The 14,168-nt window shown below is 51.4% G+C and overlaps 1 protein-coding gene across 2 annotated transcripts in view; it reads right to left on the bottom strand.

Annotated features, from left to right (window-relative positions):
* Positions 1–14,168, bottom strand: part of DNMT3A (DNA methyltransferase 3 alpha) — a 100,870-nt gene that overhangs the window by 27,159 nt on the left and 59,543 nt on the right. For both annotated transcript variants that reach the window (XM_081253663.1, XM_081253662.1), the window contains exons 5-6: positions 12,406–12,449; positions 11,818–11,964 (exon numbers count right to left, since the gene is read on the bottom strand). In XM_081253663.1, coding sequence (XP_081109789.1) covers positions 11,818–11,964; positions 12,406–12,449 — 191 coding nt within the window. The remainder of the gene's footprint in view (positions 1–11,817; positions 11,965–12,405; positions 12,450–14,168) is intronic.

Raw genomic sequence — 14,168 nt, 5'->3', positions numbered from 1 at the left:
GGTTCGTGCCCCGGGCCGGGAGGATCCCACATGCCGCGGAGCGGCTGGGCCCGTGAGCCATGGCTGCTGAGCCTGCGCGTCCGGAGCCTGTGCTCTGCAACAGGAGAGGCCACAACGGTGAGAGGCCCGCCTACCGCAAAAAAAAAAAAAAAAAGTCCACTCCTCCTAAGAGAATATCTTCATGACCTTGGGGTAGGCAGAGAACTCAGAGATCACACACACACACAAACACACACACACGCACACACCCCAATAAAAGAAAAATTTGGTTAAGTTGGACTTTATTAAAATGAAAAACTTCTGCTCATCAAAATACATCCTTAAGAAAATGGAAAGTCCATACCACCTTCCTGCCCCAAACCTGCTCTTCCTCCCTAGCTGAGATAATGCCCCCTCACCCCCAGCCCGCAAACCCCAGGCAGGTTTCTCTCTTCCCGCCAACCAGAGGCAAGCTGTATCTACCAAGTCTGCCTCCCACTGCCTGGACCCTCCGTCAAAACCAGACGTAATGCCCTCCTAATTGGTCCTTCTTCTAACCTTCCCCGCTCTGGGGCCCCTTACAATGCGGCCAGGGTTATCTTCCCAAAATACACATCCAGTTCTCTCACATTCCAGCTCCCTGTACACGGTGAAGCCTGCATTTCTCACTATGACAGGAAGACTGGTGACATCTGACCATCTCCCTTTGTAGTTTTCTCTCTTCTTCCTCCCCCACTCCCACACCTAGTTACCAGATCTCTTGCTGTTCCCTAAACAACCCAGAAGCTTCATGTCTCCTTCTCTTTGCCCTCAGTGGTTCTTTTCCCTGAAATACCTTCTCTATGTATCCCTACTGGAATTCTCAAAGGACACCTCCTCCATGAAACTTTCCAGGACTTCCTGCAGAAGCTCTCTCACCCTCCTCTGTGCTCACCAGACTCTTGGTGGCAGGAGCACAGAACGAGCCCCTGCTGCATCTCACACAGCAGCTCACGGTGAGCACTCCTGCCTCCTCCTCTAGACCATGTGTGCCCTGGGACTGGGACCGGGTGCAGCGGTCTCCTACAGTGCCAGCATGGTGCTGTGTGTATTTAAGAAATACTAACACAAGTCCGTTCACTCCTTCATCTAGAGCGTTGGCTCCTTAACAGAGTCCAGCTGACCCCCTCCATGCTTGAGCCTCCCTGGACCTCCTTAACAAATGGTCTGATCTTTAAAACAAAGCAGAGAGAAGGGCACCATTATGTCTTCTCCTGTGTGCCTCGTAGCAAGGGCTACGAGGATGTTTCTAAAAGCTGAACTAAATATGCAAGAAATCTTGAGGTGCTCTAGGTCCCAAACTCCTAGAGGATTTCTTGGACCACCTACCTCATGATCCCACTCAGTGCCCTCCCTCCACTGTCCCTGTTAGGCAAACTCCTGTCCCAGTGGTAGGCCTGCAGGATGTCTCTTCTTTGGAAAGCTTTCCCGGGCTCCTCAGGCAGGGCAAGTTAGCCGCTCCCATGACCCCTTTCCTCACATTTCTATTGCAACCCTTATTGGGTTGCAGTACTTACCTGCCTACCTCTCCCAGGGTGGGATTCTGACATTCCTTTAAATGTGTTTCTTTAGTGTACAGAAAATGTGGGAACACAGTAGAGACCCAGATGCATATGGAGTTTTCTAAAAGCCTGAGCATGAAGTATTTGCTCAGTCAAGGTTTGTAACTCTCTAAAATAATAAACAGGGACTTCCCTGGTGGTCCAGTGGTAAAGAATCTGCCTTACAATGCAGGCGACGCGGGTTGATCCCTGGTCAGGGAACTAAGCCCGCGCACCACAACTACTGAGTCCGCGCATCTCAACTAGAGAGCCTGTCTGCCACAAACTACAGAGCCCACACGGCCTGGAGCCCAAGCGCCACAACTAGAGAGAAGCCTGCACGCCGCAATGAAAGATCCTGAATGCCTCAGCGAAGATCCTGCGTGCCACAACTAAGACCCGATGCAGCCAAAAATAAAATAAGTAAAATAATGAACAGATGATTGTGTGACTAATAAAAACTAGCGGTCAGGGGCAGACCTAGGAACATGGTGACCAAAGTCAGAACAAGGATGTGAGTTCCTGAGCTAAGGAAATGCCCCAGGAAGATGTACCTGTCAGATGGGGGTACGTTTGCAACATCAGCTTTTTAGTGATGGATTCAAGCCCCTCCCTCGCCCAGGCCTAGTTACGATGAGCTTCATGTCCCACCTTTCTGATCCTGGCAGAAAACACAGAGGAAGAAAAGGGGACCATCGTGAAGAGGCAAAGAAAGCTAGATTCTAGCACAAAATGTGAATTTTATGAAAGTTTTTTTCTAAGCATCTTTATCAAGATGCTTTATGTATGTGCCTCTTGAAGAGGCATATATGTGAAGTCTGAGAATTCACTCAAATATTTAATTTAGGATGTACGTACAAGGTCATATAAGAGACAAAGGGAGCTACAGGTCATGACTCCAGGCCTCCTCCCCCTAAATTATGCAATTTCAGAATCTCGGGGGTCGGCTAGTCTACTTGTGTCAAACGAGGAAACTAAAGCGCAGAGAAGAGAATGACCTTCTCAAATTGATCAGGGGTAGAGGCTGAGCCCAGAAACCAGACCTCCTGAATCTCATTCCATTCATTTAATCCAGTTTCACAACATCAAACATAAGATCATGAAAAAACAGCAATTCAAGGGCAAGGGCTCAGGACCAAATGAGGGGAGCAGGAAGTGCGGGAGGGGCCCCCAGGGTGAAAAGGACCCAAACCTGGCAAGACCCAGCAGCCTGAACTTCGGCAGCCAAGGTGGGGTGAGGGCAGAGGTGGGGTGAGGCAGCATGGGCAGGAGGGCTGTTGTTTCAGGGGAAGCCAAGACCGAAAACCAGGAAGAGCCGGTTCTAGTGGAGTCATCTGGGTACGAAACAGAAGCAGCCTGCGATCTGGAGTCTGGTTTAGCCCAGGGGCCTCTCCACAAGGATATCCACGTGGCTCTTAACCACCTCACTTAGGGGAATCTTAGCTTCCTAATCGTAAAATGGGGATAAAAATTAGTTCTTATAGTAATTGCAGATAATATACCTGTCAAATGACAAAATAATACAATTTAGTAAGAAGTTTGATGTCCTTTATTCAAGGCAGAACAGTCCTTGGACTGGGGGAGTTCGGCACCTCAGAGCTGCGAGCGCTCTTTCCCAGGGATGCTGGGCGAGAGCGAGGTTCACCTACTGTTAGAAGAGGCACCACGGAACAGGGCATGACTGGCTAGGAGAGATGGAATTTCCTTAAAAGGCAGCCGGTCCTGTTTCCTAGGGGAAGGTGAGCTCGCTAAACTGAGCTGGAGGATTGTGATTGGTGGATGTTAGGATTCCTTGGCAAGAGTTTCCTGTAACTGCACTAACCTAGGTTTATTTATTTTATTTTATTTTACTTTATTTTAACTTTTTTGGCTGTGCCGCGAGGCATGCTGGGATCTCAGTTCCCCAACCCCAGATGGAACCCGTGCCCCCTGCAGTAGAAGCACGGAGTCCTAACCACTGGACCACCAGGGAATTCCCATGCACTGACCTAGGTTTAGATTTGTGAACTGGGCTGGGCCACAGGGGTGGCCTCCATTTTGTGAATCCTGATATACAATTTAACTTTATCATCTCTTAGGACGGTGGTGAAAGTTAATGCTTTCGGCACAGTCCCTGGCATGAAGTAGGTGCTCACAAAGCTACCCCTTTGGCCTAGTTCAGGCTTGGCCATGGCCGCTGCTGGACCAGACTCAAATTACGACCATCCTCCCCACTACTGTTTTCTCACCACTAAAAAGTGAGGGTTGTTCTAAGAGCTCTTCTCTCTGTGCCCCCCAGATGGAATGAACACGCCAGTGTGCAAACAGCCGGTCCATTTAAGAGACAATGGGGCACCTCTATGATGACAGTTTCACAGCCCGTCCTAAAGGCCAGCCCTGGAACTCACTACTGATTACGAGCTGTCACAAGAGTCCCTTTAAAATGTGTTCAGCCTTTTGGTAAGGTATACTTGTCATGCCTGCTCCAAATGGCATCATCTCCTTCAAGGGTGATGTTAGTTTTGAGGCCATCCTGCAAGGGTTCAGGTTTTCATTAGTTTATATATAGTGAATAAGCAAGGACCGTCTGCCAGTCGGAATCCCCTAAAACTGCTACGCACATACTTTGCTAATAACTTGGTTTTAGTCCTTAATGGTCTACTTTGTGTTGCCATTTCTCACATCTCCTGTACTAAAGCCCAGGAGATCACACTTAATTCATCTCCTTATTCCCAAAGCCCCCAGCACAATGCCCCCGCGATGTAGTAGGTGCTTAGCGGTTGCTTATTAAATGGAATATAGCACAGCAGGAGATGACATTCACAGGCTGGACGTTCACAGGCTGTTCTTCCCAGGGCCGACAGGAAGCACAGTCTGTTGAGACTGCAGGGTTATAAAGCAAGAGGAAGCAACATTTGCTCAGCTCACAGAAGCAGCAGCACAAATGGCCAATAAACATATGAAAAGATGTCCAACCTCACTTATTATCTGGGAAATGCCAATTAAAATCATAACAAGATACCGTTTTCCCACACGTTAGATTAGCAAAATATTGATGTTGGCAAAGGTGTAAATCTTCTCACACCTTGTTTATGGGAGCATAAATTGGCACTGCCCTTTTTGGAGGACAATTTGGCAGACTGTATCAAATGCAAAATATACATTCCTTTCAACCCAGCATTTCTCTTTCTAGGTATCTATCTTAGAGAAACAGATGCACAAAGAGGCATGACCCAGGATGTTCACTGCTGAAGTGCTTATGCAGTAAAATATTGTAAACCACACAAATGTCCACCAGTAAGAGAATGGTTAAATAAAATCGTGGTAATCCATATGGTGGAATAGAACAGTAATTACGTGGCTTGATTGCCCAGACTTATTCTAAGCGAAAAACCAAGCTGTAAAACGAAACTACGGTGTGGTTCTATATATATTAAAAAAAGGAAAAGAAAAAAAAGCAACTGTGAAGCAAAATTATATATTTACACACACACTTAGATAGATAGAGAAAATCATGTCATATATACACCAAACCGATAGCATTAGGTACCTCTCTGATGGGGGAATTAAAATCATTGGGGGAGGGATGGGTTTTTTTTTTTTTTTAACAGGAATGTATTTGTGTAATACTTATATAAAATCAGTTTTTAAAAATTATTCATTTCTGGGAATTCCCTGGTGGTCCAGTGGTTAGGACTTGGTGCTTTCACTGCCAAGGGTGCGGGTTCAATCCCTGGTCAGGGAACTAAGATCCCACAAGCTGTGCTGCATAGCCCAAAAAACAAAGACAAAACAAAACAAAAACATTATCCGTGTCCTATTATATGCTAGCCCTGTGCTATAAATGTTACGTAGTATACCTTATTAACCCACACAACTCTGAGATTCGAATTATTCACTCATTCATTCAGCAAACCTTTACCTAGTACCTCCTGAATGGCAGCCCTGGGGGCAGAGGTGCCAAGACGGCCTGCTTTGAACAAGCTCAGGTTGGGCAGAAGCAGAAAACAAACTGGTGAGTGCTACTCCCATGAAGATGAGACATGCCCAGGAGAGCAGAGTAGAGCCAAGTCTAGAAACAGCACAGGGACCTCAGCTGTGCTCAGTAAGTGATGCTGAAGGTCCCACATCCAGTAAGTAGCCGAGTGAGCATCTGGACTCACTTCCAGGAAAGAGAAGGCCATGAGGGCAGCCTGTGAGGAGGGGAGGGGGGTCTGAGGGCAGGAGGGAGAGGGGAGGGGAGGAGAGACTGTGATATTTGCACCACAGGTTATTTGTTATCAGTGTTTAATATGTATTAAGCATCTAATAAGTCTAAGGATGCAGAAGTCCTTCCTTTAGGGTTGGGAGCCAGGAAAGAAACCAGATCCTAGATCAGCAGGATATGGTACCTTGGCTCTAAGTAATTTAGAGTCAGTTGGGGTGAAGAGATTAATGGGAGTCATAACATCACCTGGCCATAACTGTGTCCTAAAACCCTAAGCAGTGATACACACTGGGAGTCTGCAGGCTCTCTGGCTCAACGACTGTTCCAGCTGCTTGGCCAGGCCTCTGCCTCTCAGTAATGAGGGTTAATGAAGTAACACCTGTAAGAAGCCCCTCCTAAGCCTAAAGCACTCCCTGAGGGTCATTCTGTTCTGAAAATAGTCGGAAGGAGGAGGCTGGAACTGCCCTCCTTTGGGTGGAGGGATGCCTCGCCTCTGCCCTCCCAGCTGCCCAGGCCTGGGCCAGCTCTGCCAGGCCAAGGAAGGTTCTCCTCGGCTCAAGCATAGCAGAGGCCCAGTGGGAACAGCAGGAGCACAGGGTGGCGAAGACTCGGGCACTGCCCTTACCTGTGGGAGCCCGCCCACAGTCCCCCAGTCCCACGCTATTCTCCGGGTACACTTGTCAGCACCCCTGCAAACCAATGGCTTGGGCCTGAGCTCCCTGAGAAGAGGTCTCGTATTCACCCACCTCCCAACTGCTTAGTCAACCAACAGGTATTCATTGAGCCTGTTCTCCCTGCCCCAAATCAGGTTGGGCATGATTGGTGAAGACAAAACATGTAAGAAAGAGTTAGTGAAAAATACTCTATGAAGTATAATTGATTGCTAAACCCAACAATATTAACGGTAAGGACTACAGGGGTGCAGAGGAGGGAAGAGGTCAGGGTGGACTGGAGAAATCCTAGAGAGCTTCCTGGAGGAGGCAGCAACTCTGGGACTCAACCCTGAAGAATGGATAGGGGAAAGCACAGCAGGAACAGCGGCAGGGAGGAGGGATGTATAAAGGGGAGACTGGTCCCTCACAGGGGACGTTCCTATTACAGAATGGTAGTGAAGTGGGGTGGCGCCATCGTGGAGGTCACAGTGAGGGATGAAGCCTTGAGAAAGAACCAGAGGATTTCTGACATGATGGGGAGACAGTGGAGAGCCATTGCTGGTCTTGTAACAGGACCTGGTCATGACTAAAGCAGAGATTAATCCTTAAAAGGACTGGTAAAGAGATGCAGAGAATAGGAGATGGGACAGACACCAGCATCCCAGTTCCAGCAGGAATCCCCACTTCAGCCTCAGGGAAGGAGGAAATGCCCCATTTTCCTCATCCAATTATTTAAAATTTCATTCATTCGTGATATTCTAAGTCTTCTTAATTTTTTTTTTTAAAGGCCTGGGGAGGCAGATAATCTCAGATGGACAGTACAGTAAAGAGCAGACTTGACTCAGTAACTGGGGACTGACTGACAAGGGTGGTCACGGGAAAAGGAAACCAAGCCGAGGGGGATGTTTTGAGGGAAGAAGGCCCTACAGGTGGGGCATGTGGACCAGGTGCAAACTGGGATCAGGTGAAGCACCACAGCAGGGCACATAGGCCCTCAGGCCCCGCCCAGCTTCCCAGCCACACTCCTGCTGCTCTGAACCCTGCACCTGCACCCTGTGCTCCATCACCCACCACCATGAACTTCCATTCCTGAAAAGGCCACACTGTCTTGTGCCTCCAAACCTTTGCACATGCTGTATGGCTCTTTCTGCAGTGCCTTTCCTCCCACTTCCCTAAATTCAAGTTCATCCTTTAAAAGCCAAAAGCCAACTCTTGCTAATTTGAGGATGACGCCAGGCAGAATTAGTCTAAGTCCCTTGGTGATGCTCTTCCTGAGGTGCCCGATCCCTGGCCCAATCATAGGATAACCAGGAATCCCCTAGGCTTCTGGTAGCTCCAGTATCTTACTCGGCATGCAGACACGGAGGGTTCTGACCGTCAGCTCAATGATGGTGCCCTGCAGGAACTTCAAAGGGCAGGCGTCACATTCTGAGGTTTGGAAATGCTGGCGGGACCTCCCAGCGGCATTGTCTGGGAAACAGCTTGTATTCGGCAGTAGGGAATGTATCTTTTTTGGGAGTAGGATCTGTGAGAGCACCCAAGTGGTAAGGGGAGCAAGACTGGCCGAGGGGACTTCCCTGGTGGCGCAGTAGTTAAGAATCCGCCTGCCAATGCAGGGGACACGGGTTCGATCCCTGGTCCAGGAAGATCCCACATGCCATGAAGCAACTAAGCCCGTGCGCCACAACTACTGAGCCTGCGCTCTAGAGCCCAAGAGCCACAACTACTGAAGCCTGCACGCCTAGAGCCCGTGCTCCGCAACAAGAGAAGCCACCGCAATGAGAAGCCTGCGCACCACAAGGAAGAGTAGCCCCCGCTCAGCGCAACTAGAGAAAGCCCACGCGCAGCAACAAGACCCAACCCAACCAAAAAGAAAAAAAAAAAAGTCTTTAAAGACTGGCCAAGGGTGGGAGCAGACATCTGGGGGTGTCACAGTCAAGGGACAGAGGAGGATGCTAAGAAGATGCAGTTGGAGGAGATGGGGAAGAATCTTGGGGACGAGGTCAGAAAGGCCTAGTGAGGCAGTTTCAGAAGAAAGGGCCAAGTGCCAGAGAACTAAGGGGAAACTGCAAAAGGAGGACGGATTTCTCTCCCCTTGGTAAAGCCACTGAGAAAACAGGCCTGACAAAGACAGTTACTGCTCTTTAGCCTGAGGGGCACTTGGGAATCCCGAGAGCTCCCAGTGTTTCCCCATGGTTCTTTCTGGCCGCAAGGCATGTGGGATCTTAGTTCCCAGGCCAGGGATCAAAGCCGAGCCCCCGGCAGTGGAAGCACAGAGTCTTAACCACTGGACCACCAGGGAAGTGCCCCCCAGTGCTCTTGTTACCTGCAACTAGCCCTTCCCTAGCGCCCTGGCAGAGCCCAAGAGGGGCGAGTGTGGTCTCTGGGGATGGCCCCCACGTGGCAGCAGGAGCCCAAACTCAATCCCATTCCAGCCCCTTCCCTGTGCCCTGAGTGAGCTTGTGGCCAGCTCGTAACTCTGCAGCCCCAGCCCCTAGTCTGAAATAACGGGCTCAAGGGTTCTAGCGCTTGTACCGGAAGTCGCGGAAATCTTGAGTTGTATCATATGAACAAGGAACAACGTTACTAGCAGAAAATATATTCTGCGTGCAGGTCTCTACATCTCAAGTCACGCATCCCTAAAATATTGTAAATTAAATCGACTTTAAAGTTTTTCTGTTCATCCTCATTGATGACCTTTACTGGTTGGGGGAAGCAGATGCCAAAGGTTTCTTTTTTCTAGAAAAGCTTTTAATGGTTGTTGCACTTTGGTGATAGGTACATGGGGGTTCATTATACTAGTCTCTCTATTTCTGTCTATGTCAGAACAGGTTCATAATAAAAAAAAGTCTTTTTAAATTTTAGTGGAAATTTTAAAATTGAGAAAATGTATCTATTATCTTACTTTTCCCTGTGAGTTGAGAGAAGACTGCCTTTTTTATTGCAACTGAGAGCAGGCCTCCATACTGCTTCTTCGAGGGAGCACAGTTTGAGGATCACCAAATTTCTAGACGCTTTTCAAGCATAAAAGTCTTTAAATCTAGGGACTTCCCTGGTGGTCCAGTGGTTAACACTGCACTCCCTACGCAGGGGGCCCGGGTTCCATGCCTAGTCAGGGAACTAGAGCCCACATGCCGCAACTAAAAGATCCCGCACGCAGCAACGAAGTCCCGGTGCAGCCAAATAAACAAATAAATATTAAAGAAAAAAAAAAGAAGTCTTTATATCTAGCCTCTGGCCCTAGGGCTAAGGGAGAACAGAAATACAGGCCACTCATAACAAGGGGTTAAAAAGCAAAGCCCCTCCCACAGGCCACAGGGGAATAGCCGCAGGTCCCGAATGAATTTCCATCCCAAAGACTACACTTAATGCTCAGAGTCCAGCCTCTCTTCTCCCAGACCTTGGACAGGCTGTCCCTTTTCCAGGCTCCTCCAGGAGAGAAACTTCTGCCTTCCTGGATCCCAAAGGAACTGGAAACAATCAAGTAGCCACCCCCCCCACCCCCCCACCTTGTACTGAACTTTCTCTAGAGCAAGTTCTCACACAATGCAGATGGGATAACACCATCCTTTGCAGGCCTGGGGTAAAGACAAGTGAGAGTGAAGGTGACAGGCCCCACGTGGTGGCAGTTTGCATTTCCCTTCCCTTGCTGGTAGGTCAACGGGCTTCTCTCTACTAACCAGACATACAGGAGAGCAGCCCCACAATGGTGCTTCGTAAACTGGTTTCGCCCCTTCGTCTCCACGGCATCACCTCCTCTCACTACCGAAGTCCTCCCTGGGCTGGCTTACTCCCTCCCAACCGGCACAGAAGCCTCTCTAAGAAAAGTCACCAGCTACCTCCAGATCGGCAGGTGCAACCAGCCTGTCTCAACTCAGCCCCCGCAGGGCTGGGCGGCCACTGCCTCTGGAAAACCTTCTCCTTTCTGAGACACGGCTCTTCCTCCCTCTTCTTCCTCTCAGGCCCCTTTCTCAGTCCTGCTGCTGCCATTCCCCCTCTCCACGTGGCTGTAAGTGTCGGCTTTCTGTGGACAGAATCCAGGGACACTGTCTCTGCTTTCTCCTCCTGTTTCCTACATGAGCTCATCAGTGTTCGTGGACTTAAACGCCAGGTTCTGCTCCTGACGCCTTCTCATCTTTGACCTGCAGCCTGGACCTCCCTACGCTCCAGGCTCCAGGCACCTCAGCAGCTCAGGCTAAACCCTTGATTCCCTCCTGTCCCAAACTCGTTCCTCCCCTAGTCTTCCCCACCTAAGGAAGTAGCACACCCATCACCCAGGTGTTCAGGTCAAACCCCTGGGAGTCGTGCTTCCATTTCCTCCCCTCCCCCACCCCAGCCATCCATCAGCAAGCCCTGCTGTTTCTCTCTCTAAATCTCCAGATCTGTCCCTATCTGTCTCCATTGCTGCTCCTTTAATCTACATCAAATCACTCCCCTGCACAGAAACCTTCAATGGCTTCCCAGGACACAGCGTTAAACCAGCTTTCGGGGCAGCTTCCCCGGTGGCGCAGTGGTTAAGAATCCACCTGTCAATGCAGGGGACACGGGTTCGAGCCCTGGTCCGGGAAGATGCCACATGCCGCGGAGCAACGAAGCCCGTGCACCACAACTACTGAGCCTGCGCTCTAGAGCCCGCAAGCCACAACTACTGAGCCTGCGTGCTCCGCAACAAGAGAAGTCACCACAATGAGAAGGAGCCCGGGTACCACAGCAAAGAGCAGCCCCTGCTCGCCGCAACTAGAGAAAGCCCGTGCAGCAATGCAGCCAAAAATAAATAAATAAATAAATTTATTTAAAAAAAAAAAAAAAACAGCTTTCGGACGGGACCTCAAGGCCCTGTATGATTGGACCCTGCTTACCTCCCAGCTTCATCTGACCCCACTTTCTCCCCTGCTCGGTTCACTCTGGGAGTATCGGTCTTTCACGTAGCCAAACCAGTCAGGGCCTCGCTTGTGCTATTTCCTCTGCCTAGAATGTTCTCCCCCCGCCACAACTCACAAAGCCAGCTCTCCTGTTCCTTTAGGCCTGAACTTAAATGCCACCTCCTCCAAGAAGCCTCTCCTGACCACCCCACCTAAAGCAGGCCTCTGTTAACCTCTATTTCAACCCCTTGTTTACTTGTTTCCTGTCCATCTCCCCCATCAGAATGTCAGTTCCACGAAGGCAGGAATTCTACACGCACAAAGCCTAAGACACTGCCTGGTTACACGGTAAATGTCCAATAACATTTGTTGAAAGAACAAAGGACCCAGCCACTGCCTAGGGATCCAGCAGTGCCCTGTAAGTGTGAGAGGTTAACCTGAAGGGGAAACTGAGGCTCAGCCAGGGCCTGACAACAGCTGCAGACAGTGGCTGAAGCTAACTTCCGGTTTCCCAGTTCCGTGGGACAGGCTGGGGCCCAGGCCAGAAGGCACCTCACCTCCCTTTTCCAGCGTGCCAGCCACTCGTCCCGCTTGCGCTTGCTGATGTAGTAGGGGTCCCCCGCCTGGAAGGTGAGCCGCGGCATGGGCCGCTGGCGGAGGCTGGACTCCCAGCCCAGGCCACCCCGCAGCCGGCCCCGGGAGCCCTAGGACAGAGACGACAGAGACAGACCGGCATTAAGGTGAGCACGGACAGCCCCGCTGCAGGGTTTCTTCCTCCTGGAGGGGAAACCAAGGAGGCACTCACCTCGAGCAGAACACAGAGCTCTGACTCCTGGCCAGAGATGCCAGCCCTGCGAGTGCGGGCCAAGCCCCTGTCTGGGCTGGAGAAGTGAGGGATGTGGGGCAGGACATAAACTGGGAGGGGAGGTGCTTGGTCTTGAAGGGGGACCAGCTGGCTGCCTCGCTGGGGGCCTTCCAACCTCCACACCCACTTCCTCTGCTCCTCACAGAGGGACATGTAAAGAAGGGGCCAGGGGCCACCTTGGGCCCCCTCACACACACTCGCCACAGTCGGTCAGAGCGGTGGCTTTCTTCTCCTAGAATCAGGATCCACAGAGCCCCTGGGGGTTGAGGAAAACACTTGCCTCCATTTTCATGGATTCGATGTTGGTCTCCTTCTGTTCTTTGCCTGTGGAGAGGGAAGAACAAAGGGACTGTCGCAGAGTTACAGGAGTGGCTCGGAGGCCTCACCTTGTGCCTGGGGTCCCTGCCACGGGGATAGGGCTTCTCCAACCGTTTAGCCATTCCTGTGTCAAACCTGACGGCCTACTGTGTGCCAGGAGTCATGCTGGCCCCAGGACTCAGAGCACAGCCAGGGCAGAAAAAGGACTGGGGCAGGGTTGGAGGCCCAAATCCGAAGGAACAACAGAAAAGCCAGCCAGCCCTGTGGTTTCTGGCCCATCGAGTGCCTCAGGCACACAGAAGGGGTCTGGAAATAGCCCCCTTGGCCGCTCCCAGTCACGACAGAGCTCCCTTCCCAGAGGAGGGGCCAGACTGCACAGCCCTCCCTGGCCCTGGAAGGGAGCATTGACTTGTATGTGTGGGGTGCAGCAAAGATGCTCTAGGGGGAGGGGGAAGGCACAGGGAAACTGCAGCAAGACTCTGCTGAAACAACTTCGTCTCTTTGAGACTCAGTTTTCTCATCTGGAAAATAAAGATGCCGGAAATGGTTTCTAAGGTGCTCCTGAAGTTCTCAATATTGCGTTTCTGTCATGAATATCTGCTTCGGTACCCCATTCTCCACCCGTTCTTAGGTCCCTGAGTTCAGCCTTTATTCTAGAAGCCTTGGATTCCAACTGTCTCCATGTGACCTCTGTAAACTTTCCAGGCCTTTTCTTCACTGAATCAAGGTACACAACCCTTCTAATGCTTCCGGAAGGCAGCACTTCCCTGCTCCTCTTCCCCGTAGTTCCTCAATGGGCACTCACTCCAGTTCCTGGAAGGGAAGGCTCCCCTGGGGGCTGAAGCCCCAGCAGTACCGTCTTTAAGGGTCCAGGGCGGGGGGCACAGAATGTGCCCCCTGGTCCTCCCCCCGCTCAGGGTCCTCACCTCTCAAACGCCCTTCCTGGGCCCATCACATCCCGGAGTCTGCAGTCCTGGCCTGGCTGTAGGCTGGGTTAATTATGCCTTTGAGCTTCCTGCTGGAGGATGGGGCTGGGCTGGGGGGTGAGGAGAGTGGGAGGTGAGCCTCCTCTCACCTGGGCCCCAGAACTCCTTTGTCTGAAGCCAAGAGTACTGAGCTTGGGCCCAAAGCAGGAAGGTCACTAAGGCTGGCTCATGGTCGCTTGGGGTGGGGGGGCGGGGAGGGGTGTGTGAAGGGTAGACAAAGAACCCAAAACGGAAAAACAGCCCCTCCTGCATCTCCTGGCTCTGAGGCGGAAACCAGCTACAGCACCGAAGGTCTCTGAATCCTCAGTCCCTGAAGAGGATGTTTCTTTCCCCCTCTCTCACCGGGGAAGACCCGGGGCTCTGCTCTGGGCTTTGGCGACCTGGAGCCCGGGGACGGGGAGCGCAGGGCCAGCACCTGCAGGAGAGTGGGAGGTGTGGACCCCGCGGTGCCAGCTGCCCCCAGGGGCGGGAGGAAGTGGGGGTCACGTGTACTCGCCAAGGCTGTGTACACAGCAGGCCTTTATGTCTCACCGGACTTTCTCTGTCTCCTACTCAAGCTTCCTTTAGGCCCTCTTGTCTCACCACAGCCAGCTCCCCAACTTTTTCTCGGGCGTCCTGGAGCCGGGCTTCCCCTCTTGCCCGTTCCGGGCCTCCCTCCTTCCCGGGGGTCCCCCCTCCTCTCAGACGCTCCGCGGTCTGCCCTAGTGAGACTTTGGGTTGCCAGGAGGGGGCGCCCACC

This window comes from Mesoplodon bidens, assembly GCF_964165515.1.
Source record: "Mesoplodon bidens genome assembly, chromosome: 14".
Classification (NCBI taxonomy): domain Eukaryota; kingdom Metazoa; phylum Chordata; class Mammalia; order Artiodactyla; family Ziphiidae; genus Mesoplodon; species Mesoplodon bidens.
Note: the sequence above shows the minus strand (reverse complement) of the source record. Positions and strands in the feature narration are given on the sequence as shown.